The 24519-nt window shown below is 39.3% G+C and overlaps 1 protein-coding gene across 2 annotated transcripts; it reads right to left on the reverse strand.

The window, feature by feature from the left end:
• Window positions 1-24510, reverse strand: LOC137259784 (methionyl-tRNA formyltransferase, mitochondrial-like). 2 transcript variants are annotated; one of them, XM_067797396.1, is made up of 11 exons: window positions 24292-24510; window positions 18611-19049; window positions 17914-17971; window positions 16387-16529; window positions 15528-15650; window positions 12139-12241; window positions 6003-6072; window positions 3952-4043; window positions 2123-2189; window positions 1268-1344; window positions 1-195 (listed from the first exon to the last, which is right to left on the reverse strand). In XM_067797396.1, the coding sequence occupies exons 2-11, from the start codon at window positions 19003-19005 to the stop codon at window positions 28-30; spliced, it is 1296 nt and encodes a 431-aa protein (XP_067653497.1). In that variant the 5' UTR covers window positions 19006-19049; window positions 24292-24510; the 3' UTR covers window positions 1-27. The 2 variants fall into 2 exon arrangements, with proteins under 2 accessions (XP_067653497.1, XP_067653498.1); XM_067797397.1 differs by lacking the exon at window positions 24292-24510 and having other exon boundaries at window positions 1268-1335; window positions 18611-19044.
• Between the last annotated feature and the right edge of the window lie 9 nt (window positions 24511-24519).

The raw sequence follows: 24519 nt of genomic DNA on the forward strand, positions 1-24519 counted from the left end.
GAAGCAGTCATATTTATTTACAAGCAGTCACACTCTCTGAAGAATTCTCTGCATGTAACGCTCTTTGTCGAGTCCGTTCTTCACACAGTCCAGTAAAAGTTTCCTCTCTGGTACTTTAGACAAATAGCCATTGAAGAAAGCCTGTGCAGACATCTTCTTTTTGAAGACAATATTCTCAAAACCAACCCAGCCATTCTGAAATGACCAAAAATATTATCAAGAGCCTTCCATCCCATGATTTCGATTGTTTGTTTGAACTCAATGGTTTTGACTTGAATTGAAAAAAAAAACATGTGTTTTAGGCACATCATGGAAAAGAAGGCATTTTATGAATAGAACATGTGGTGTAAATGTTGTAAATATTTTCTTTCAGCTGAGGGTCATATATAATGGTGGAGGTGATGTGAGGTGAGGTGAGGTGAGGTGAACTGGGTTTTAACATAATACTTGAGAATATTACTCTCATATAATGACACGCATGTGAGTGTATGTGTCTACTTGTACTTACCCAGATATATAAACCTTATCTACGCTTCTCACTATATGTTAGGTCATCTCTTGTTTTCCCAGAACAACCACATTTGAGACTTTTGTTTTGGAGGGACAGGTTTTACTTTTCGCTAGAATTTAGAAGGACCGCGTTTCAGGTTTTACTTTTCCCAACTTTATACGAACATCAACATTCAAATGATACCTGAGTGTTTGAAATCAATTGCAAAAATATCGTTCAAGATTAAACTCACAATACAAAGGTTTTCTGAAGCAGGATTGGAACCGCTAATCTCTCAGACACTCTACCGCACGGCCGCCGGGCCAACAAAGGTGCTGGGGTTAAATTATCTACTTACAGTACTTAGATTGATTTTATGCGCGCTTCAGTTATTGTTATGTAGCTTCATTAAATGATCATCTACATTGTAATTACCCATCACTGATGGTATATATGTTAGAGGAAACACTTCTCTCGGTTTTGTAAAGCCATCAGGGTTGGGAAATCCCTTCCATTCCGGTGTCTACCAAAACCTCGGAGACGTGTTTTCTCCTATGCTTAAAGCTGGTTTTACAGTGCTAGCTCATTGAGATATCATTCTGCAATTAAGCATGAATAGCCCATTCAGACACATTACGCAGACGCCGAGCCGAACAGTCCTTATTGTATCGATTAATGCAGAGTACCAGGGAACACGTAGCACTACACCACATGGGTGGTCAAGGTTCAATGATTTTTGAGAGGTTACTCACTCAACTTAGTTCAAGTAGTACCTACCTGGCACCTTACACACAATATCTTCTGTTTCTTGTCAAAGATTACAGTTCCTGGAGCTGCAGCACCACCTGCAACATCTACAATAAAATAATATCATTTTACTTCACAGCCAAGTTTCCAGTTTATGCACTTATGCAGTGTAGTTTAAATTTACAAGCATCCCAGTGTTTTACAGCTTCACTCCTACAAGTTTTCAGTCCTGGGGCCCGTTTCACAAAAGTCTTGTAAGCCTAAGATCTCGTAACTTTTCTCGTAGCATCCGTAGCTCTTGTGTTACAGTATAGGAGGTACAATGGTTACAAGAAAACTTATGATTTCTTAGGCTTACAAGAGTTTTGTGAAAAGGGCCCCTGATCCACTAAGACCAGGGTCCCATTCCACAAAGCAATCACAGTGCTACGACAGTCGTTGGAATTCAATCGAGATTGGCCCCCTTGTGCACTGAACTTATGACCAAATCCAGAAACATATATCCAGCCAGGAACATACATCCACCAAGGAACATATATCCAGCCAGGAACATACATCCACCAAGGAACATACATGTATATCCCGCCACCTAGGAACGTACATCCACCACGGAACGTACGTCAACCCAGGAACATACATCCACCTTGGAACATATGTACATCTAGGAATATACCTCAACCCAGGAAGATACATCCACCTAGGAACATATGTCCACCTAGGAACATACATCCACCAAGGAACATATATCCTCCCAGGAACATATGTCCACCTAGGAACATACATCCACCCAGAAACATATATCCACCCAGGAACATACATCCACCAGGACCAAACGTCAGCCCAGGTTCATATATCAACCCAGAACATATATCAGCCCACACATACCTTCACTAACTGTGTGCATGTCAAGTAGCTTCACAGGATGTCCTTTCAACTCACTACGCAGAGGCATCTGAAATAGTGTCATGGACAAGTATATCACATTTATTGCTTATCAGGTCTTCAAAACCAAAATTGCACACCTCAGAAATCTAAGTATCATAGATATGACATTATAAGTTGTTCACTGGACCCTTGGTGACTATATTTTGAGGGTACCTCAACCTCCCCACAAGGGACCAGTGAACAACGTATTTATCTTACCGGACACCTCAATGTTAATTTTGAAATGTTTGAAGCATGGTATTGGATCATACACTTCAGCGAACCTGTGTCAATCAAACGATTCAAATCTTGCATCATTTTCCCATAGATATTGTCTGAGTAAAGTGGCCATGATGTAATTCTCCTTCTTAATATTCCCAGAGACTACATTTGAACGTCAAAATTGGCAAAATGTATTTATTGGAATGGAAGGCAAATTTTTTCGTAGCCCTTGCTAGTTATGGCAGACAACACAAGAAAAACACATTTTAGAGTTATCTCCTTTCCATCGATTTGCATTCGTAAAGCATCAGTAATTTCCATTTGTCATGCATAATGCAATGTTATTTGACATAACTACCACAAAGTACCAAATGAGTTGCTATTGGCAGTGGGGTGTATTTCAATGCACCTCACGTGTACACAGGGTGCACTGAAAACAATAGAAAAGCGCTCAACCAATCAGACAGCAACATTTATGCATGAGGTAAGATAAATAATGTTTTTACACCCTGGATCCATGTTATTTTGTTATACATCTTGGACACTTGTTATCTAATGTTATGTACCCTAGGCCCATGTTATTTTACATTATACACCCAGTACCTACGTTGTTTTTGCCATACGCCCTTGATCCATTCACTACCATTGTTAACATATCAGAAGTTTGGTGTCAGGATTAAAGTAACTGAGGTTATAGGATACATAGCAGGCAAAGATGAAACAAGACACTAGATACTTCAATACATCCTGAGGTATTATACAGTAACCTGCAGAACTCATTCACCTGAAACACTGTACAGTGAAGCACTGCAATTCATCCTGAGAGCCTGGGAGACTGAACTCTGAGTGAGTGAGTGAGTGAGTGAGTGAGTTTAGTTTTATTCCAGCTATATGGCAGCGGTCTGTAAATAATCGAGTCTGGATCAGACAATCCAGTGATCAACAACATGAGCATCAATCTGCACAATTGGGAACCAATGACATGTGTCAACCAAGTCAGCGAGCCTGACCACCCGATCCCGTTAGTCGCCTCTTACGACAAGCACAGTCGCCTTTTACGGCAAGCATGGGTTGCTGAAGGCTTATTCTACCCCGGGACCGTCACGGGTCGACCTTTGTCTAAGAGACTAAGCCCTTTTTCAGTCTGAAAGACTGACCTTTGTCTAAGAGACTGAGCCCTTTTTAGTCTGAAAGACTGACCTTTGTCTAGGAGACTGAGTCTTTTTTAATCTGAAAGACTGACCTTTAGTCTAAAGACTGAGTCTTTTTTAGTCTGAAAGACTGACCTTTAGTCTGAGAGAGGAAACATCAACCATAGACTGAACACCTTTTAGCCTGAAAAACTGAACTTAATTCTGAGAGAGTAAACCAAACATAGACAAAAAAAATAAGCCTGACAGACTTAATATTTTTTAGCCTGAAAGACTGAGAGAGTGAACATTACCCTGAAGAACTCCATGCTACCCTGAGAAAATGAAAAGTAAAGGACTGTATATATCAGCCTATCAGTATTTCAGAAGACTTTAACAGAGTCTGCTATTGTGATGGAAACCACACAAGCTCCTTACCATATGGCTGAGAGCTCTGTACTGGGCGTGTATCTCCTCCATGGTCTGTTGGTCCCAGTCAATGTACGCCATGGCTGGTCTCACCTTGTGTGCTGGAAAACATGAGTTAGAGGGTCAGCAAGTGGTTATGCAAGTATGTGTGAGTGTGAGTGTGTGAGTGTGAGTGTGAGTGTGAGTATGAGCATGAGTGTGAATGAGAGAGAGGGACAGTGTGCTAGTGAGTGTGCTAGAAAGTGTGCTAGAAGACAGAGCAAGAGAGACAGACAGAGACTGCGAGAGACAGAGAGAGACAGAAACAGAGAAAGAGACAGAAACAAAGAGACAGAAACAGACAAAGAGAGAGAAAGAAAGAAACAGTAATCAGGCGGTAGTGATGCTGACCAGGTGGACAGACAGATAGACAAGAGGAAGAATGATGCCTGAGCACCAACTCCATGACATTGTTTGCTGAGGACCTATTCTGACCTAAGACCACTACACCACTTGATACAATGTATTCAGAGGGCTGTGGCGAATAGTACAGAACTGCCACTCAAACATAAAATATTTAAAGGAAGATCAAACAAAAAGAACGAGAGAGTTATATAACAGAAGGAAGAGTAAATGAGGGTGTGTTGCTTTATGACCTGAATGACTGAGTCATTGAGTGTGTGCATGCGTGTGTGCATCAGTGTGTGCAAGCATGACGGAACCACATAGCAAGTCTGCTAAAAAACAGTTAAGCAACACTCAGTATGTTTGCCAATACAGGCTGTCTGATAAGAAATCTGTCAAGAAAAGAACACCTACCATATTTTGGTTTAGTACTTTTCAGTTTAAAAACAAAACCATTATTGAAATTATCTTTATCTTAAAGAGGATGTATGCACTTTTGGACAACAGGTATTTCATTAACCTCAAACAAGTTACCTTATTTTGAAATGTGAAAATCAGATATGACTGTAATATAGCCAACAAGTTGATTGACAAGTGAAACCCAAGTTTAATAGTGTTGTAAAAGCAGGATAAAGCAGTGCCATCACACCTTGAACAATATTTCCTTTAATTGTAAATACAAGTTATTATGATATCTCTAAGTCAGTTACTAGAAGAACCGTCTATAAATATGAACCAGTCTTCCCAATTATTGTAGCATCACATTGTAGTTTTGAAACAGGCTGGCACATAAATTCTTTATTCTGGATATATATAGCTGAGTCACATTAAATTACACAAGGAGACCATCGTATGATTATCTGCTAATTATCAATGCAACATGTGTTTAAGCAATTTTCTAGCTTTATGATGACAAAGTATCAATGCAACGTGTGTGTAAGTAATTTTCCAGTTTTATGATGGCAGTCAGTAAATAACCAAGTCTATGTCAGACAATCCAGTGATGTATGTTATGCTCTCCCTAGAAGATGATTCCCAACAAAACAAAAGCAGAGGGGTAGACTTTTATAGGTTGAGGAGTCCGCTCGTCATGAAAGACCCCAGTTCCCCACTTGAGTATAATGTGTGAAGCCCATTTCAGGTGTGCCCCACTGTAAGAATGTTGGAACATTGCTAAGAGCTGTGTGAAACTCAACTCACTCAACCAGGCAACAAAGTGACCGAGTCTGCCGACGAGCTCATCGACTTTGATGCCTCTCATGAACTTCTCTGGTTGCTATGGGACCATTCCAACACAGATTCATAGGTAAGTTTCAGATCTTTGACAATAGGTTCCTGAAGGCCTATTTTGCCAGAGTTTTCATATGTACACTTGCCGGGGGCCTATTCTGACCCTGACTTCATGTGTATGTTTGCTGGGGGTCTAGTCTGACCAGGATTTCATGGGTTAGTTTGCTGGGGGTCTATTCTAACTCAGATTTCATGGGTTGGTTTGCTGGGGGTCTATTCTAACCTAGATTGCATGGGTAGATTTGCTGGGGGCCCGCTCTAACCCAGATTTCATGGACAACAGGTAGCTGTGAGGCTAGGCTAATTGAGATTTCAAAGGTAGGTTTGAAATAGTTGACAATAGGTAGCTGAGGGTGTAAGGTAATCCTACGTACTGGATTACTTACCATAGGTGACTCCATCTTTGTCTTGTTCCTTCTCCTGGATGTTAGACAGGGTCCTCAGAGTCCTCAGCAGCTGCAACAACAACGTCAACCACTGTCAAGAACATTACACACCGACAATGAATCAGACATTTTATGCATTACCAGAGATGCCAGCCCGAGCATAGACCAGTTAGTATTTTGGCCAAAAACTGATGCAATACTTAGTATTTTGGGGGCCAAATGAGTATTGTCTTTCCAAGAATTTTCATATTTCACAAAAAAATATACAGATATTCTATAAATGTGTCATTTACATTGTACGTGCCTAAATCAGTAATCACTATTTACAAAAAGCTTCATACTGAATAAAATGTGGTTCAAATTGATTACATATAGTACGAATGTCACTTGATAATTCAATTTAACGTATTATTTTTTAAAATGTGTATATTTTTACTCCTATAGTAGTCATGTATTTTGTGTTGTTTCTTTTAAAAAAGAGCGAGCACGATAAAATCATATGGGTTGTCATCTCTACATTAAAAAAACAGCAGTAATTATGAACATCAATCATTGTCAAGAACATCAGGCCCCCCTAAGTAATTGAAGGAATTACAGCAAATTTGAAGGAATTGCATCTCAAATGTAAACAAACGCAGCCCACTCGCGAAACAATTGCAGCGATATCGGTAGTTTAGCGGTAATAACAGAAACACATCGGCCCTATCGGAAGCAATGTCGGTAATACTGGAAACACGATCGCCCATCTTCGGAGATTTTTCGGTCGCGAGCGGAATCTCACGCAGCAAAACATGGCGTCGTTGGAAGAAGCACCCGTCTCGGTGAGATTTGTTTTTAGTTCCTACTATTACATTTTCATACTTATCCATCTTTGACCACCCGCGTTGAATGCGTTTAGGTATGAGGTGTTGTCGGGGCAATAGCTTATGTTTTTAGGAAAAGATTGTCACTGCAGAAGAGTGTCACAAGTCATGCCCCTGGAGATTGTTTACATCTGAACATCGAAGTCGTGCCGATGATTACGAACATCATGAACGTGCGCCATGAAGAAGTTTATGAGCCATAATTTTTCTTGCTACGAAGTGCAATTGACAAATTTAAACACATTTTACAAAAAAATGATGTTATATCTGGCGCACGTTCGTAATCATCGGCACGACTTCGATGTTCAGATGTAAACAAACTACAGGGGCATGACTTGTGACACTCTCCTAGAGTGACTATCTTTTCCTAAAAACATAAGCTTTTGCCCCGACAACACCTCATACCTAAACGCATTCAACACGGGTGGTCAAAGATGGATAAGTATAAAAATGTAATAGTAGAAACTAAAAACAAATCTCACCGAGACAGGTGCTTCTTCCAACGACGCCATGTTTTGCTGCGTGAGTTTCCGCTCGCGACCGAAAAATCTCCGAAGATGGCCGATCGTGTTTCCAGTATTACCGACATTGCTTCCGATAGGGCCGATGTGTTTCTGTAATAACCGCTAAACTACCGATATCGCTGCAATTGTTTCGCGAGTGGGCTGCGTTTGTTTACATTTGAGATGCAATTCCTTCAAATTTGCTGTAATTCCTTCAATTACTTAGGGGGGCCTGAACATTACACACCGAAAACAGTAGACATCATGAACAAAAGACACTAAATATCACACACTCTGAACAACAGCAGCAAACACAGACAATTTCTTCAGACACTCTGAACAACAGCAGCAAACACAGACAATTTCTTCAGACACTCTGAACAACAAAGCAGACAGACAATTTCTTCACACACTCTGAACAACAGTAACACTGACAATCTATTCAGACACTGAACAACAGCAGCAGACAATTTCTTCAGACACTCTGAACAACAGCAGCAAACACAGACAATTTCTTCAAACACTCTCAACAACAAAGCAGACAGAAAATTTATTCAGACACTGAACAACAAGACCAGACAATTTCTTCAGACACTTTGAACAACAGCAAACAGACAATTTAATCACACGCCGTGAACAACAACAGCAACAAAGACACATTATTCACACACTGTGAAGAACAGCAAACAGACAATTTCTTCAGACACTGTGAACAACAGCAAACACATTCAATTTACTCAGACACTGTGAACAACAACAGCAACACTGACAGTTTCTTCGGACAGGCAGTTTATTTAGACACTGTGAATAACATCAGACAACATGGGCAGTTTTTTCAGACACTGTGAACAACAGCAGCTAGCACAGACACGTTAATGAAACACTGTGAACAACAACAGCAACACTGACAATACATTCTGATGCTGTTCACAACAATGGCAAACACAGGCAGTTTACTCAGACACTATGAGCTGACATTGTTCATAACATCAGGCAATCAGCAACAGCAAATATTTCCTTGCAGTACTCTAGCTTTATGGCAGAACTCTCTAAATAATCAAATCTTGATCACACAGTCCACTGATTAACAGCATGAGTGACTGGCTTACGAAAGTATGAACCAAGTCAGCGAAAAATAGACATTTTAGATAAAAGACACTGAACAGCAACAGCAGACACAGTGAATAGCATTGCAGACACAGTGAATAACATTGCAGACAACAGTGGATGCTGAGGGTATCTGGCAATGCAAACAACACTGGACCATGTGTGTGAGTGAGTGAGTTTAGTTTTATGCTTCACTCAGCATTATCCCTGCTATGTGCCAGTGGCCTGTAAATAATCGAGTCTGAACCAGACAATCCAGTGATCTGAAGCATGAGAATCGATCTGTGCAACTGGGAACCGATGACGTGTCAACCAAGTTAGCGAACCTGATCATCCGATCCTGTTAGTCACCTCTTACGACTAGCATTGGCTACTGAGGGTCAATATTATAGCCCGGACCATGACAGGTCTGTACAGTTTGTGTCCAACACTGTCAGCTGTGGAGCTGAGAAGGGTAACTCGGATACCCATACAGGTAGGTAATGAGTTGGAGCCGAGTACGCGTCTCAGTAACCGACCCCATGATGGTCATGTGACTACAAGATTAGACCATGTAATATGTTATTCTTTCATGATCAAAAGGTTATATTATCTTTGAAGATTGAGACACAATTTACAGTCACTTCTTTTTAATATGATACATGGTTAAGATATTGAAAAACTCGAAATTTGAGCCTTCTAGCAGGAGAATATTGAGCTATTCCTTACAAATTTGATGTCAGGAATTAACATAACGAGTATTCGGGTAGGGTAGTGTAATAGGGGGTGGGGTACACAGGTACAAAATTTGGACCCGTCTCTGCCTGGCGTCTTCCTGGGGTTCCCAAGTCCCTATGAGTGAGTGAGTTTAGTTTTACGCCACACTTAGCAATATTCCAGTTATATAGCGGCGGTCTGTTGCTGAAGGCTTATTCTACCCTGGGACCTTCACGGGTCAAGTCCCTATGATCAGCAAACTGGCACAAGACTACATTCGGGGCTCGATTTAATAAATGTTAACCTACTTGCACCGGGTGCAACCTCAGACAAAGACCTGCCTGCACAATCAAGATACCAGTTGCAACATAGTTTGTTAAGAGGTGCCCTTGCACATTATTTCCCTGATGTGGTACCAATGAAACAATAGCAACACAGAGTCGAAGACGTTGACAACCGCTTTCATAACCGAAATTTCAGTGCCATAGCTATACAAAGTTTAGAAGAAAAATGAGCTGACATACTTTTGTTTATAATGTTAGATTTATTGTTGATTTATATCTCAAAAACTGACTTGCACCTGGTGCAAGTGTGACTAATAACTAGGTTGCACTGTGTAATATTGGACTGCACCAGTGCAAGCAGCAAAGCAGTTAACTGAGCCCTGACACTTCTTGTTTACGTTATAAAATCATTATTATGAGAAATGTTAATATTAATAATAGCATACATATTCAAAATCTGAATACATCTAATGTTCCTTCTGAGAAATTGTGAAATTTCTATTCATATCAGAAACTTGCCTGTCACCTGGTGCAGACTTATTATCTGCCTCAGAGCAAGTGAAGATAAATCATTGTACATCTAACACGCGAGATGAAACCTGTCTAAACCAGCATTTGTTACTGACAAAAAATTGTTCTTTATTTAATTTAATATTTAACGGCAAATTCTTTTGAGAGGGTCATGGAAGAGTATAAAAGTCACTGAAGAGCTGAATTTCACACCCACCATGCCCGCTTAGGTGGCATTTACATTTATGTTTACATTTACATTTTACATTTTACATTTTACATTTTACATTTTACATTTTACATTTAGATTTACATTTACACAAAGTAAATGATGAGTCAATAAAGCCAATGCCTATTTATTAATCTCTGACACACATCACTCATTTGAAAACAGTTCATTCCTACATGGGTTTGATTCAATGAGCAATCAATTTTTCCTGATTATCTAGCATGCCAAGAGGATAAATTAGTGTATTGGAATATGGATCCTTGATTGGACTGTTCAAACCCATGCCACTTTAGAAAGTGTTAGCTACAGTTAAAGTTGCCCGTTGGGATCAGAACATCGTGTCGGAATATGGAATCGAAGTGCCACATTAGGCAATGTTTTTATAATCATAATATCATTGTTAAATGGCAGGACCAAACTTTTATGCCTGGTTTGACAGTGTGCCGGATTAGACAGGTGCTGGTGTTGGTAGGTTTCACTGTACGTACGTACATCCATGCCTGGGTGCCTTCCACTAACCGATCTTATCTAAGATCAGTCTTAGCAAGTTACACCAATTTTACAATCATCTTACCTAAAAGTTGCGGCTCTTCAACTAACAGATGTTAGGTCGGTCGTAGCTAAGATCGCGACTCTTTCATGCGAGAGACGGAAAATGCAAGGCATGAGTTATCTCCCATTACCTAACCTAGATATGCTTGAGATATCCAATTAAGATTTCCTGATTCAACAAAAAATTCAAACTTCCTGAGAAATCTTAATAATAATAAGAAGAATATTTACACCACACCATATTCCACCACACAAAGGGAATGCTCAAAGCACTGACAAGTCACAGTTCATATGCACAAGATAATCCATGGATTTATGAAACATATATTGGAAAGGGTATATTTTTTAGTCTCTTTTTGAAGAGTGGCAGGGTTGGCAATAGTTTTAGATGAAGAGGTAGGGTGTTCCAAAGGCTAGTAGCTGCATACTGAAAGGACTTGGCACCAAATGATTTGAGTTTATAAGAAGGCACGGACAGGAGAAACTGATCATGGGAGTGGAGAGTTCTGGAAGGAGTGTACACTGTCGTGAGGTCTTGAAGGTAGAGAGGTCCCATATTGTGGATTGCCTGAATAGTCAGAATCAGTGTTTTGAATTTGATATGCTCAGGAATATGAAGCCAATGGAGAGATCGTAGAATGGGTGATATGTGACAAGATGGATTGCTTCTTGTTATAATACAGGCAGCAATGTTCTGAAACTTTTGTAAATCTTAGGGTAGCGAGCACTTTATTTCAGGGGCGGGTAGTGAGGTACGTGTGAACACTGGGTACTGGCATAATATGTGGTTGAACCTTGCGATCAGCATAAACAAGATGTGATGAGGCATTCTGCACCTAACCATAAGATCTGATAGTGTATCTACATGTGAGCGCTGTCGAAAAAACATGTTCACAGAGTAATGCTCACCCTTCTTCTTTGCATAGATTAATGAGAGCCAACATTTTGGTTTCTCTACAATTGGTCTTAATGACCCAAGTTGTTCGTGAACAAGTTCGACTTTGGATCTTAACTTTACAATTGACTTAGTGGAATAGTATGCCAGTTGTAATGCTGCACTATGATTGAGATTTTATGGATATACAACAGACGCAGTGCTAAGATCGGCTAGTGGAACGGTATACCAATCGTAATGTCATGCTATAGATTTTTGGGGTTTACGGTTGGCGTAGGGCTAAAATCGGCTACTGGAACAGTATGGCGATTGTAATGTCAAGCTCAGATTGAGATTTTAGTGGCTTTTGACTGGCGTAGCACTAAGATTGGTTAGTGGGACAGTATACCAATCGTAATGTCATACTAGACTGAGATCTTAGGGGTTTATGACTGGCATGTGGCTAAGATTTGTTAGTTGGACAGCACCATGGCAACATCATTCCTCATATCACTCACCAGGTGAGACCCCTGTCTGGCCGTCACATCCAGCAACTGGGGAGTTGTACACTCGTCTGGGACCAACATCTTCTCCTGCGCTAAGACTGTGCCGACATCAAAACTGGAAGAAAATACAATGCTGGACATTTCCATCATAACTATTCAAGGATACAAAAGGCCATTCTCGAAAGCTACAGGGTATACGTTCCGATAAGTCTCCAATATAACCTGGATGCCTCTACGACTCAATCCAATAATTATTACCTCCCTTTGCTGGCTTTCATCCAGTCTGGTGTCTACACTGGGAAGTTGAGAGAACCAATTACAACTCACTTTCGCTTTTTAAATTATCTGACCGATTTCATGATTTGGAACTGACGACATGTGCGTGTCAGCCAAGTCTGCAAGTCTGAGCACCCGATCCCATTACCACATACAGCCCGAGCAACACGATTTCCTAAAGCAACATACCATACAAACCCAAAAATGGCCTGTACTCGGCCTGAATAAATAAACCACCAATAAACCACCCTTACAACAAGATTCAAAGAAGACTGAATGACCTCCAACCAAGGCAGGCAACTGCTCCTAGACTGGACTCGGTCAGGTATTTCAATGAATACAGATGTGAGTGCCTATGACCTTCATCAACTATCTAATTTATTCTATGTACAGACAATGCAACGCCATCATTGATGATCATGCAGGCCACACACAATGCAGATTTTGAGGTATTCTAATGGTACCATGTTTGGTAATTTTGTTTGAACAAAATTTGATTCCTAAAAATGTGTCAACCATAATGAAACTTTAGAAAGTTGTCATTTAAGAAACCTCTATCCATTTTTTTTTCAGTATATATATGACATGCACAAACAACAAGGTGGGAACATAAACATGAACATATAATATTATATCTGACAACTGAGGTCACTTATGACAAACCAGAAGGAAAAAATGTGCATAGATTACGTCGCTGTTGCCAAAATTCTAGTCTGTCATACAGATCTTGAAAGAAACATACAAATGTGTGCAAATCTTCCCACAGAGGCTACTCAAGTCATATCTTCCCACGTGACCTCTGTTCTAAAACGGATATATTCCCTGCTTCTTGTAAAAGCCCCTGGCAGCAAAATATCACAAAACAAATTATCTCCCTTCTTTCAGTCCAATCAGAACAGACCTGTGAAGGTCCCCGGGGTAGAATAGGTCTTCAGCAACCCATGCTTGCCATAAAAGGCGACTATGCTTGTCGTAAGAGCCGACTAATGGGATCGGATGGTCAGCCTCGCTGACTTGGTTGACGCATGTCATCGGTTCCCAATTGCGATGCTCATGTTGTTGGTCACTGGATTGTCTTGTCCAGACTCGATTATTTACAGATCGCCTCCATATAGCTGGAATATTGCTGAGTGCAGCGTAAAACTAAACTCACTCACTCACTCACTCACTCACTCAATGGCAGCCCCTATTGAGTTAGTTGATCAATATGTGGAGGATAAATTTGGTACTTCATGTTCAACTGAAAATCAGCAACTAACAATAGAGTGAATGAGTGAGTGAGTGAGCGTAGTTTTACGCTGCTATATTCCAGATATGTGGCGGTCTGTAAATAATCAAGTCTGGACCAGACAATCCAGTGATCAACATGAGCAGCAATCCGTTGGTATAAATATAACTCAACTACCTCAGGGGTTTGAGAAATAGACACAGCTAAATGTTGTCCAAAACTTTTGTGTGCGTGCAGAAAAAGATTTCTCTGTTTTTTTTATCATGCACCAATAAAAACACTCTGCTACAATTTTTTAAATTGTCATATTTAAGGAAAGTGTAAGCGAAGAAAATACAGCTTGATATCTTAACGACGTAAGTGTATATGAAATGGATTTATGTGGTAATGTATAACGTCATATGCACAAAATCAATAATGACCCGCAATAAATGTCAAAAATCAATCTTCTTCTATGACAGAGATGTCATGCAGGTATAAAGTTAAGGGGGCATAACACCACTGTGCTTGACATTAGGTCAAGGTAACTCAGATCACATGGAGAGAATTTGCTGAGGATACAGACAGTATATTTTTCATTATGTTTTGTTCGCCGTGAACCAAACTATTGCACTACAAAGTTTCGCAATGTGAGAGGATACCTTTTGATAGTTTCACAATTTGTAAGAAAAGATGCCAATGTACTACATCAGAAAGCAGGTAATAGCCATTTGGATGTCAATATCCGATACATAATTTAGTTCTGAGATTCCCATATTCTCCTGTTTGTGTAGATGTATTTTGATTAATTTGCATTATAATTAATGGAGTGACAGACGCATCTTTAAATGTAATGAAATAACTGAAAATAATGCGACACTTTAGTAGATATCATGGCATGTTTTGTGCATTTTGTGACGTCAGAAAAAAACGACACTGGTTTTCTGATTAGTATATATCGAACCTAATTTCCACTCACTGTGTAAAATGTCTCGGCTTCTGTGTCAGAATTCAACACTTTTTAGACAAAACATAAAATGAATGGTTTTACCACTGAAATAGTGTCCTGAATATATCAACAATTACACGGTTTTACTACATATCTTATTGTGAGCAACACGCGCACCTGCCTAGCATCAATTTAGCTTAAATGAAAATTTCACAACACCTGAATATTCATTAAATATTCATTTAGGATATAAAGTATGCAATGAAAGGTACAAACAGATTGCTTTTTTAGTATGGTACTATTAGAATATGGACGTGAGGTTTGTCCAACTTATGACATGACCTGGTTTATATATTTTTAAACAATTTTTGTATAAATATTGTTTGAGTTAGATATTCTGACATCAAAATATGTTTTCATCAAATTTGAACTGACTTAATTGTCGAAAACAACGATAATGAATCATAAAACGTTTTTGACAATCTCGCTCCTGGTCAATAAATTTTCATAATTTTTTTCTATAAAAACAACACAAAGCAATGCAGTGAACAATTCCTTTAAATATGTGGGCCTATACATTTCGCAAAATGTACAAATCATTTTCATTAATATTATCAGTTTTACTTGTAAGGTGGAATTAAATCAACATGTATGTTTTTGTTGTGTATTTTTACGCCACATGGAGCAATATTCCAGCTGTAAAATAATCGAGTCTGGACCAGACAATCCAGTGATCAACAGCATGAGCATCTATCTGAACAACTGGGAACTGATGACATGTGTCAACCAAGTCAGCGAGCCTGACCACCCAATACCGTTATATCACACTAACCACAAGTAAAGTCGCCTTTCATGGCAAGCATGGGTTGCTGAAGGCCTATTCTACCATTCATGGGTCCTGAGGATCAATTCTAACCCACATCTTCATGGGTATTTCATGACAGAAATGATGTGCACGTAGTTGCTCACTGTTTGGGTTTCAGTCTCATGATGGTCACTCCAGTCACCTTGTCACGTGACAGGATGGTGTGTACAAGAGGCGACGCTCCCCTCCATCGAGGCAGCAGGCTTGGATGAACATTCAGGATACCACTGGAAGACAACAGTCAACATTTATCATTTGTCAAACATATAAAATGAGGGTATTTGCAAATGTTGTTAAACATATTCTGTGTTACGAGGGAATACATAAATAAATATATAAATGACAATGAATGTTGTGTAAAACCAGAGACTGATAGTCTGAACAACACAAATACAAATTAAAGTAATATCCTAGGCAAAATTTCCAGTCAAAATTTTCAAGGATAATAGTTTCAAATGCAGTCTCAGATATATTTTCACAATGTATGTTCTCATATGAATATTCTTTCTTCTGGAGGGGCGATGGGGTAGCCTAATGGTTAAAGCATTTGCTTGTCATGCTGAAGACCCTGGTTTGATTAATTCCCTCCATGGGTACAATGCATGAAGCCGATTTCTGGTGTCCCCAATGATATCTAGCTGGAATATTGCCAAAATCAGGATCCCCTGTTAACTAAATGGTTATGTTCTTTAGTTCAAAGAGGTGCAAGAAAATGTCTAACACTTCAATAAACCTCTTGAGTGAGTGAGTATAGTTTTACGCCACCTTTAGCAACACTCTAGCAATATCATACCTGGGGACACCAGAAATGGGTTTTACACATTGTATCCATGTGGGGAATCAGACCCAGGCCTTCACAATGCTTTAACCAATAGGCTGCCCCACCACCCCGTTGAAAATATGAACTCAGAAAATTAAATTCTTTATATCTCTGCAGAGGTAAGAATACCCAGTATGACATACTGTGGAAACATTCTGATGACTTTCCCTGGAACAAGATGCCCAAATGATGCCAACACCCCTACATCGTAGCTGCCGGTCAGGTCTGGTATTGGCCAGTCGCGAACGGACACGCCCATAGTGTCAGCATATGTCCTCACACTGTTCTGAAGAAGAGATCAAAGTCTTAATAGACAAATGGCACTGTTCTGTGATTCTAATGTTGCCACTGAACTTGGAAACTGTGAGTCCTTACAATACTTGGGGGTAGAGGGTGGAAAAGTTGCAACTCGATCCAGCAGTTTCAAAATGTCCTTTAGTCTCAAGTTCCAAGCTTTCTTATGACACATCTTCCAAATTCAAGCCAAACAATGAAAGAATAACAATAACTAAACATTTACATGACAGTTAGCAGACAGTGGTTGGATGGGTTGAAAAACCATATATACTCTCAGCTCACAAGACACAATCCTATAACAGAGATTTAAAAACATATCCTAATTCTCCAGTATCTTAAAGCTCTTTGCCTCTTTCTCATACTCTTTTGTTTCACATACATATCTTAAATTCTTTAAAGGACACTTATTGCTGTTGTTCAGATCAGACACCATCAGAAACAAAAACATCACCAAAAACAGTTAGTCTATAGGTGTTAGTTACAGTGGTGCATCACAGTTGTCACGAGTCCTTGGAAAGTAACCTCATACATCTGCTGGCAACAGGGCCTGGTTGATTCTAATGTATCAACTAATATATACTAAGCACATGAACACTCTCATATACACAAACTCTAACAAAGTCATAGATATAACATTTTTGTATGTAAAACAAACACCTAAAATTCAGCTCAAACAGAAACATACTCCTGCTTTGGGGAATGGGTTGTTTCAAATCTTACTAAAACCAGATGGACCAGACAATCCTGTGACTGACATGATGTCCTGACAAGAGGTAGCCTTCATGGTTGTCATCAGTCTGGGCTTGACATTTGATCGAAAGATCAAGCTGACAGGTTTGGTTGACTGGTTGTTCCAGCTATGTGACAGCAATATTTGTGGACACTGCAGTGGTTGAGTGGGTAAGACGGATAACCTCGCACTCAGCAATATTCCAGCTATATGGCAGCAATTCTTGTAGAGATTGCAGTGGCTGAGTGGGTATGTCTACTAACCTCGCACTCAGCAATATTCCAGCTATATGACAGCAATACTTGTAGACGCTGCAGTGGTTGAGTGGGTAAGACGGATAACCTCGCACTCAGCAATATTCCAGCATTATGACAGCAATATTTGTGCAAGTCACGGTGGCTGAGTGGGTAAGGTGTACTGGTGATTAGGTGATTGAATTTGAATCCCAGATGGGTGAGTGAGTAAGTTTACTTTTACGCCGCACTCAGCAATAATCCAGCTATATGGCGGAGGTCTGTAAACAAAGCCCCAAAGTAGGTAATATTATAATCTGGCTGAGCTGTAGATGCATCCAGGGTACAAGTGGAGATTTATCACAACGTATACTCTGGAGATTATCCAGATGACAGTATGTCAGTCTCACCTGACCTTCCGTTGACACAACATCGAGAGCCCCCACCAGTGTGTTACTGCCTGCTGACCTGAAGGGAGACATAACACGAGTGACTATATCTCAGAAACTTGTATGCAATCAAATTACTTACACCAGGAAAAACAAGTCAAAGTAGTTTCCTTAATTCTCTTTTTACCTCATTAAGGGACATCACAGTGGAGAAACATAACCGGTAAGGGATGCCATAACAATTGTTCTATTTCTAAGCTAAGTAGAAAATATGAGAGAATCTGTATAAGCGTGTTCTTGAGTGAGAGAGTCTCATTTTATGCTGCTTTTAGCAACATTCCAGCAATATAACAGTGGGGACACCAGAACTGGGTTTCACACACTGTACCCATGTGGGGGTTTTAAACCCAGAAATAAGGTGTGACAAGCAAACACTTGACAACTCGGGGACCCCAACGACCTGCTAGTTTTTTTAATTACAAGTTGAAAGGATTCTACTTTATTCATGCTATTCTTTGTGTAAGGCTTCATGTGTAATGTGATAAAGGTGATGTAAAATGATATATCGTTAAGCTCATAGTGCAATACAATGAGATACTGACGTATAATCACACCACTATTCAGTCTGAAGGTATTTTTCTAGATCTGCTCAAGGATCAATAGTCTGCAGCATGTGAATAACAAAATGTCAACATAAATTTCTGCTATAAACCCACACCTGTTTTCTTGAAGAACCTGTAGAATTTTCACAGAAAAAACATCACTTCCAAAAAACAGAATCCGCCATGGAGGTCTGCTTTGCTTCTCAGTACAGAATTCCCTTGACTCACAGTGTTGTCGAGTGGAATTGGTGCTGATATATAGTCTGTGATGGTCACAAAAGTTATGTTTTTTTCTTCTAGACGTGGTATATTCTGTTGTGGGCCAACTGCATCTCCTGAGTTTCCCATAAAGGCAGCATACTCGTGGTACAGAGTTCAAATTATACTGGTTTGATTGTGATACTATGTTAGTGATGGTTCTTTTCAAACTGTGAAGGAATAAACCAAGTTGTTGATGTATGGCTCTGCTGTGATGAACATGGTATAGGCACTTGTACTGAGTGTAAATCATTATCCAACACTCTGTGGAATCAGATGCGTTGTTCCTTTACTGTCCTGAAATAGAAAGTCATCAGTTACATAATCTGACACTAGTGTTCCCCCTAGGCACATTTAGGAGGGCGCAGCACCCTGCCCTTTGACTTTTGTGCACCGCCCTTTTTATTTTGCACCCTGCCCTTTTTCGCCTCAGTCACAGTCGTTTACTATGACAAGTGTGTATTTTGAAGATTTGAAAGGCTTTTTTCAAATTCTAATCTTAAAATACAAACTGAGAAGAGTGAAAACGAACTTTAGAATTGAAATTATAAGACAATTTGACTTCTTACACATTTTGTTGTGTTTTCAATAATCCTCACCAACATGCAGTTTGAGGTCATGAAGTGGCCTTTTCCATGAATTTACCCTGCCCTTTCTGAACCCTAGGGGGAACACTAGACACATGTGGCTGAAGTCATGATAATGACAAAAATCACTGTGAAGTGACAAGTATACAAGTTTTATACTTTATTGAAACTCTGTCTAATCATTTAAAAGTGGCAATATGTGTTACAGGTACACTGAAAATCCATTTTACTCCAAAGTGACTTTCAATGTAATCCTTTCAAGTAACTGTAGGGTTGCACAATAAAACTGGTTTACCAGGATTTACCTGTTTAGACATGAAACAAGTTTTTTGACATGCATTTGGAAAACTTTGGAAAACTAGGAAATCTTTGGATATTTCTGTTTTTCACACCCGAAATCAAACTAAGTTTGGTTTGAAGTTGTGTTCATAATTTTTGCTCAGGTGTTTCACAATATTTTGGATCTGAATGTTATGAATATTTACTCATTTATGACCAGTGATCTCTGACATGTCATAACCAGGTCAAGTAAATGTCAAAAATCCCAGTAACCATAGTGTTGATCTTTAATTGTTCTTTTCATAATTTCCTTCATTTTGACATGATTAAAGGTTTTAAGGCTTAATCAAGCATTGTGATTTTGTTGTGTTTTCGCTTTAAAAATCAAGCATTAACTCAACAAAACGTAGTTCTTTTGGTGAAAAAAATTCTTGCAATATGTATCGCAATACAGGCTTTCAAATCACAATATGAATATTCTCTGCAATGCATATAACAGCAATTACGAATGATATTTTTGTTTCTAGTTTAACAGTTAGTACTCAGTCAGTGAGTCAGTGAGCACTTGTGGTCAACTTTTATGAAAAATGCTGTATTTCATGATTGTTTCTTGACAGAAGCAAAACAAATCAGAGTGACCCTTATCCAATTTAACATGCTTAGAGAGCACAGATCACAAACGGCACCTTGGCTAACTTATCTCCTTGACCAGAAGGAAAAGATACTAATTATTATCATCTGGTAACTGGTTCTGGTACTTAAATTGATAATACAGGTATTAATATTAACACTGGACACCATATAATAGAGGGACGGCCCTCTTCAACAGTTTTGCATTACATCTAACCATCTATTATATGGTCTCTGTTTCCAGCAACCTTCATGTACGGTTTTCTTTTCTAGATAAAATATCCATAAATGATTGATTTAGTTATAATGTTAGATGAGATATAATACTTGACACTAAGCTCAGGTTATCCTAGCAGACAGGCACGATGCTTGCATGCAGTACCACAGTCAAGATATGACGCAGGGCTATGACAACTTATGTCTTGACTGCAGGACCCCATCGCAGCAGTTGGCCTTTGTTCTGTCCGATTTAGTTTCACCTACAATGAAAATGACTTGACGATTGATGCAAGATGTGCTCATGATGGGTTCCAGTCAAATCGCCCCACAACAAAACGCCCCAGCGAATTTGGTCAAAATGCACCAGATTTTTGGTCAAATCGCCCCACAGTGGTAGTCAAAATGCCCCAGTTTACTTAATATGGTTTAATTGGATAAGAATTACAAGAATGAATTAAAGGTTTGTACAGTATGTTTATTGTAAATGCTGTAAATGCATGGTTTTGGGGGGCATTGTGTAATCTTAAAGGTCACATGCAACCAAAAAATCAAACATAATTGAAACACAATTATCACTTATTCATGACATCTAATATACATTGCTGCTTGTTAAAATACAAATAAACAAAATTATAAGCATACAATCGCGATTCAAAAGTGCAACATTTTGTCCTTGGGCTTACTTTCCCTGAAACGAAGCTCTCGGGAGACCGAACCCAGTCATAGCGGGTGGCTGTGCACTCAAGGATAACGACGGCTTCCGATTGGCTGTTTCATTTGCTGATACGTTGAGGGCTCATTGTGTGTACAGAAATATGATCTGTTTGATCGGCCTTTTGTAAGTATGGCGAGTCACAAGAAAGTAAGATTCTTTATGGATAACAACTTCTTTTACTGTACTTGATGCATCGTTTCAGTATGGATTCATATACCGTTGTCAAACAAAATCATTTACACCAGAAGAAGTTGTTATCCCTAGAGAATGTATATAGAGATGTTGGGTTTTGTAAATACATGTTCTCTGAATTTGAGTTCGGTCCAATCAAAAATCATCTCAGCAGAGATTGTGAACTACTGCGTGACTGGAAAGTGTCATTCGTCCAAGTACAAAGCAGAACTTGAAAGAGTTTGCACCAGTTTCCGTCAAATCCAGTCATCCGAAAAAATGGCTGTAGTTTGTTTGCAACCCACAGACATAAAAACTTGTCATGTGTACAAGTATCACACCTGCCTAATTACATAATGTGGCAGAGACTGGATTCGGGTGCACGAGTCATAAATCAATTCATTTTGTTTATGGCGTATAGCCTGATAGGTGTTAAGTTCAAATTGCATGTGGTCAATGATTGAAGCTGTCTATTGTATATTGGCTTTAGCAGACAGGCAGGCAGACATGTAGGTGTCAATAAACCAGACATTGAGCTTTCTCTGTGACAGAGGCTGCTCACCACAATCAACAAGCTTGTTTATGTAACGAGTAGATTATTTACTTGTTTGTGTACACAACTAAGATTAGACTACTGCTCACGACCTCATACTCCGAGCATGCATACTGTTTCAAGCTCCGCGAACCTATTCACTGCGCATGCGTTATGGGCGCAGCGCAGCACAGGTGTTGAAACCAGTTTTCCCCCCAGTGCTGGGGGGAATTTAGCGAATCGTTTGAACTCCGAATTCGCGGGCTTTTTTTTCATCACGTTTTTTTTCAACTTTATAGACTGTATTGGAACTTTTCATGATTTGCTTCGGTAAGTGCATACCTAAAGGTATCAGAATCTGCAAAGTTATGTTTTACGTTGCATGTGACCTTTAACAAGTACGGTAAAATACATATCAAAACTATCTAGAGGTTTTGTTAACCATACTCTTGCCAAAAAGTGAGGCAGTAGAGGTGTAGGGTTTGTAACAAGTATGGTAAGGTGCGTATCAAAACTATCTTGAGGTGTTGTAATTCTCTTGTCAAAGCGTGTGGATAAAAACGTACTATTAAAAGATGTTCACTGAAGATGCTGAACAAGATGTAGTGTCCGCAACAAGAAGCATAGCTGCCCTGCTAATGTCACTCAGACGGGAACTAACTTCACACCCAGTGATACGCCTCACAACCATACTTCTTACCCTTGCAAGTTACAAGCATCACACGTAACGGTCCAGGTAAGCCTCTTAAGCTTTAGCAGCTTAATTGTTTCTTTAATTAATTAATACAATTAACATCAAGAGCTTCTGCTAGTTAATCCCAACTATAACAAGGAGGCTGTCACATTCCAGTTCTCCTTCATAAACATTTATGAAGAGGCAATATTAGTTGATCAGTATATAAACAAATATTGCAAATTATGATATATTTCAGCTGATCAGTTTCTTGAGAGGCATTTAGAAGTCGGTATTGGTGAAGCCTACGTACCAAATGCCTGGGAAATCAATTAGACACGAGGCTTCACCAATCATCTGCTATCCACCGCTACAGCATCATACCACCCTTAGTATCTTAGCTTTTGTAATTGTTAGTCTATCATCCCCCCGCCATTGTACACCTATCAACTTGATAATCAATACATTGGCTTCTCCTGATTAATCCATTGTAACAACACCATACCAGCTTTTGTATATTTTAATCCTCTTTTTCATCTGCTATGTTTCAATTGTATATACATGCATAAATCACCTCTCTGGCTTCATGTACATTACTAGTATATATATCCTGTTTAACTGTTAGCTAGCATCCACCTGATGAAGGGGCAAGGAATAGCCCAGAAATGTTGTGAAAACAATAAAGAAGAAGTTGACATCCATAACATTTTGTCGTATATTCAGCTGATCAGATAAAGAAGATGCCACAAAGGAGTTATTCAAGTCAGCTGCAACTGTTGTGGAGGACGTGGTTACAACCATAGCGCAGCCAGATGCTACAACAAATGGAGCCAGATGCTACAACAAATGGAGTTAGATGCTACAACAAATGGAGCTAGATGCTACAACAAATGGAGCTAGGGAGAACAAGGATCAGCTAACAAGGAATAGATCAAGGATCCACAGGATCTGGATTTTGAGTTTCTTGTCACAGGTGGCATGCAGAAAAAGTTTCTTTGCTCTCTGAACAGAATTCATGGTAGACCAAATTTCAGTTCAGCAGCTCCATTCATGGACCAGTAGACCATGCAGACATGAGTTAAAAAGTTAAAACTGAAAGAAAGACATGTGATTTCCTGTATGAGGAACTTCTGTATGAGGGTTATAATATCCCAGTTGACAAAAATCTAGATAGTTTTTATACGCATTATACCATACTTGTTATGATTACTCAATGCTATTTGTTGACAAAAACTGTGCATTTACAGCATTTACAATAAACAAACTATACAAACCTTTAATTTATTCTTGTAATTCTTTGCCACAAAACTGGTATTACAGTGTTGTCTATACATGAATATTACTTTTGCTCTTATCAGTTTACTAATAGGAAATTTATCAGATATATTACTACATAATACTATGTAAAGAATGTTATATGGAAGTTGAAAACTATGCATTTATGGCTTATATTAAACCATATTAAGTAAACTGGGGCATTTTGACTACCACCGTGGGACGATTTGACCAAGCCTGGAGCGATTTGACCAAAAATCTGGGGCATTTTGACCAAATTCGCTGCGGCTATTTGACTGGCACCCCTCACGACAACCAACACATTAAATAGCGTCAAACCATTCACAGATAAACGCGCTACTGATATTTGAATTTAAGGAAACAGGATACTTATTCTTGCAACGTTCGTAGCTCTACGAACGTCTTAGGGTCACTCTTAACACATTGGTTACGATCACCTTTAGGGTTAACGTTTCGAGAATAAAGCTCCTGAAGCAGACCGAACGCATTGGTTTGTTGTCCCAAGTAGACGTACTCCCTACGACGACAGAGGTGTCACTGATGTTTTTTCACCTCATAGAAAAGCAATGTTGGAAGCTTTGTCGTAAGGTCAAGGTTGCCTGAGCTCCTCACAACCCCACAGCGGAAGTGTTAGTGTGAGATATAGCGGTGAGTGCGGTGACGCT

The sequence above is a fragment of the Haliotis asinina genome, chromosome 13, assembly GCF_037392515.1.
Source record: "Haliotis asinina isolate JCU_RB_2024 chromosome 13, JCU_Hal_asi_v2, whole genome shotgun sequence".
Taxonomy (NCBI): Eukaryota; Metazoa; Mollusca; class Gastropoda; order Lepetellida; family Haliotidae; genus Haliotis; species Haliotis asinina.

Excerpts from the sequence above, each read along its gene's own strand:
- LOC137259784 (XM_067797396.1), bottom strand. The coding sequence starts at position 19,005 with ATGATTTACACTCAGTACAAGTGCCTATACCATGTTCATCACAGCAGA. Across the intron at positions 6,073-12,138 it reads CCAGACAGGGGTCTCACCTG|CTGCTGAGGACTCTGAGGAC; the intron begins GTGAGTGATATG and ends TTGTTGTTGCAG. Across the intron at positions 1,345-2,122 it reads CATGCACACAGTTAGTGAAG|ATGTTGCAGGTGGTGCTGCA; the intron begins GTATGTGTGGGC and ends ATTTTATTGTAG.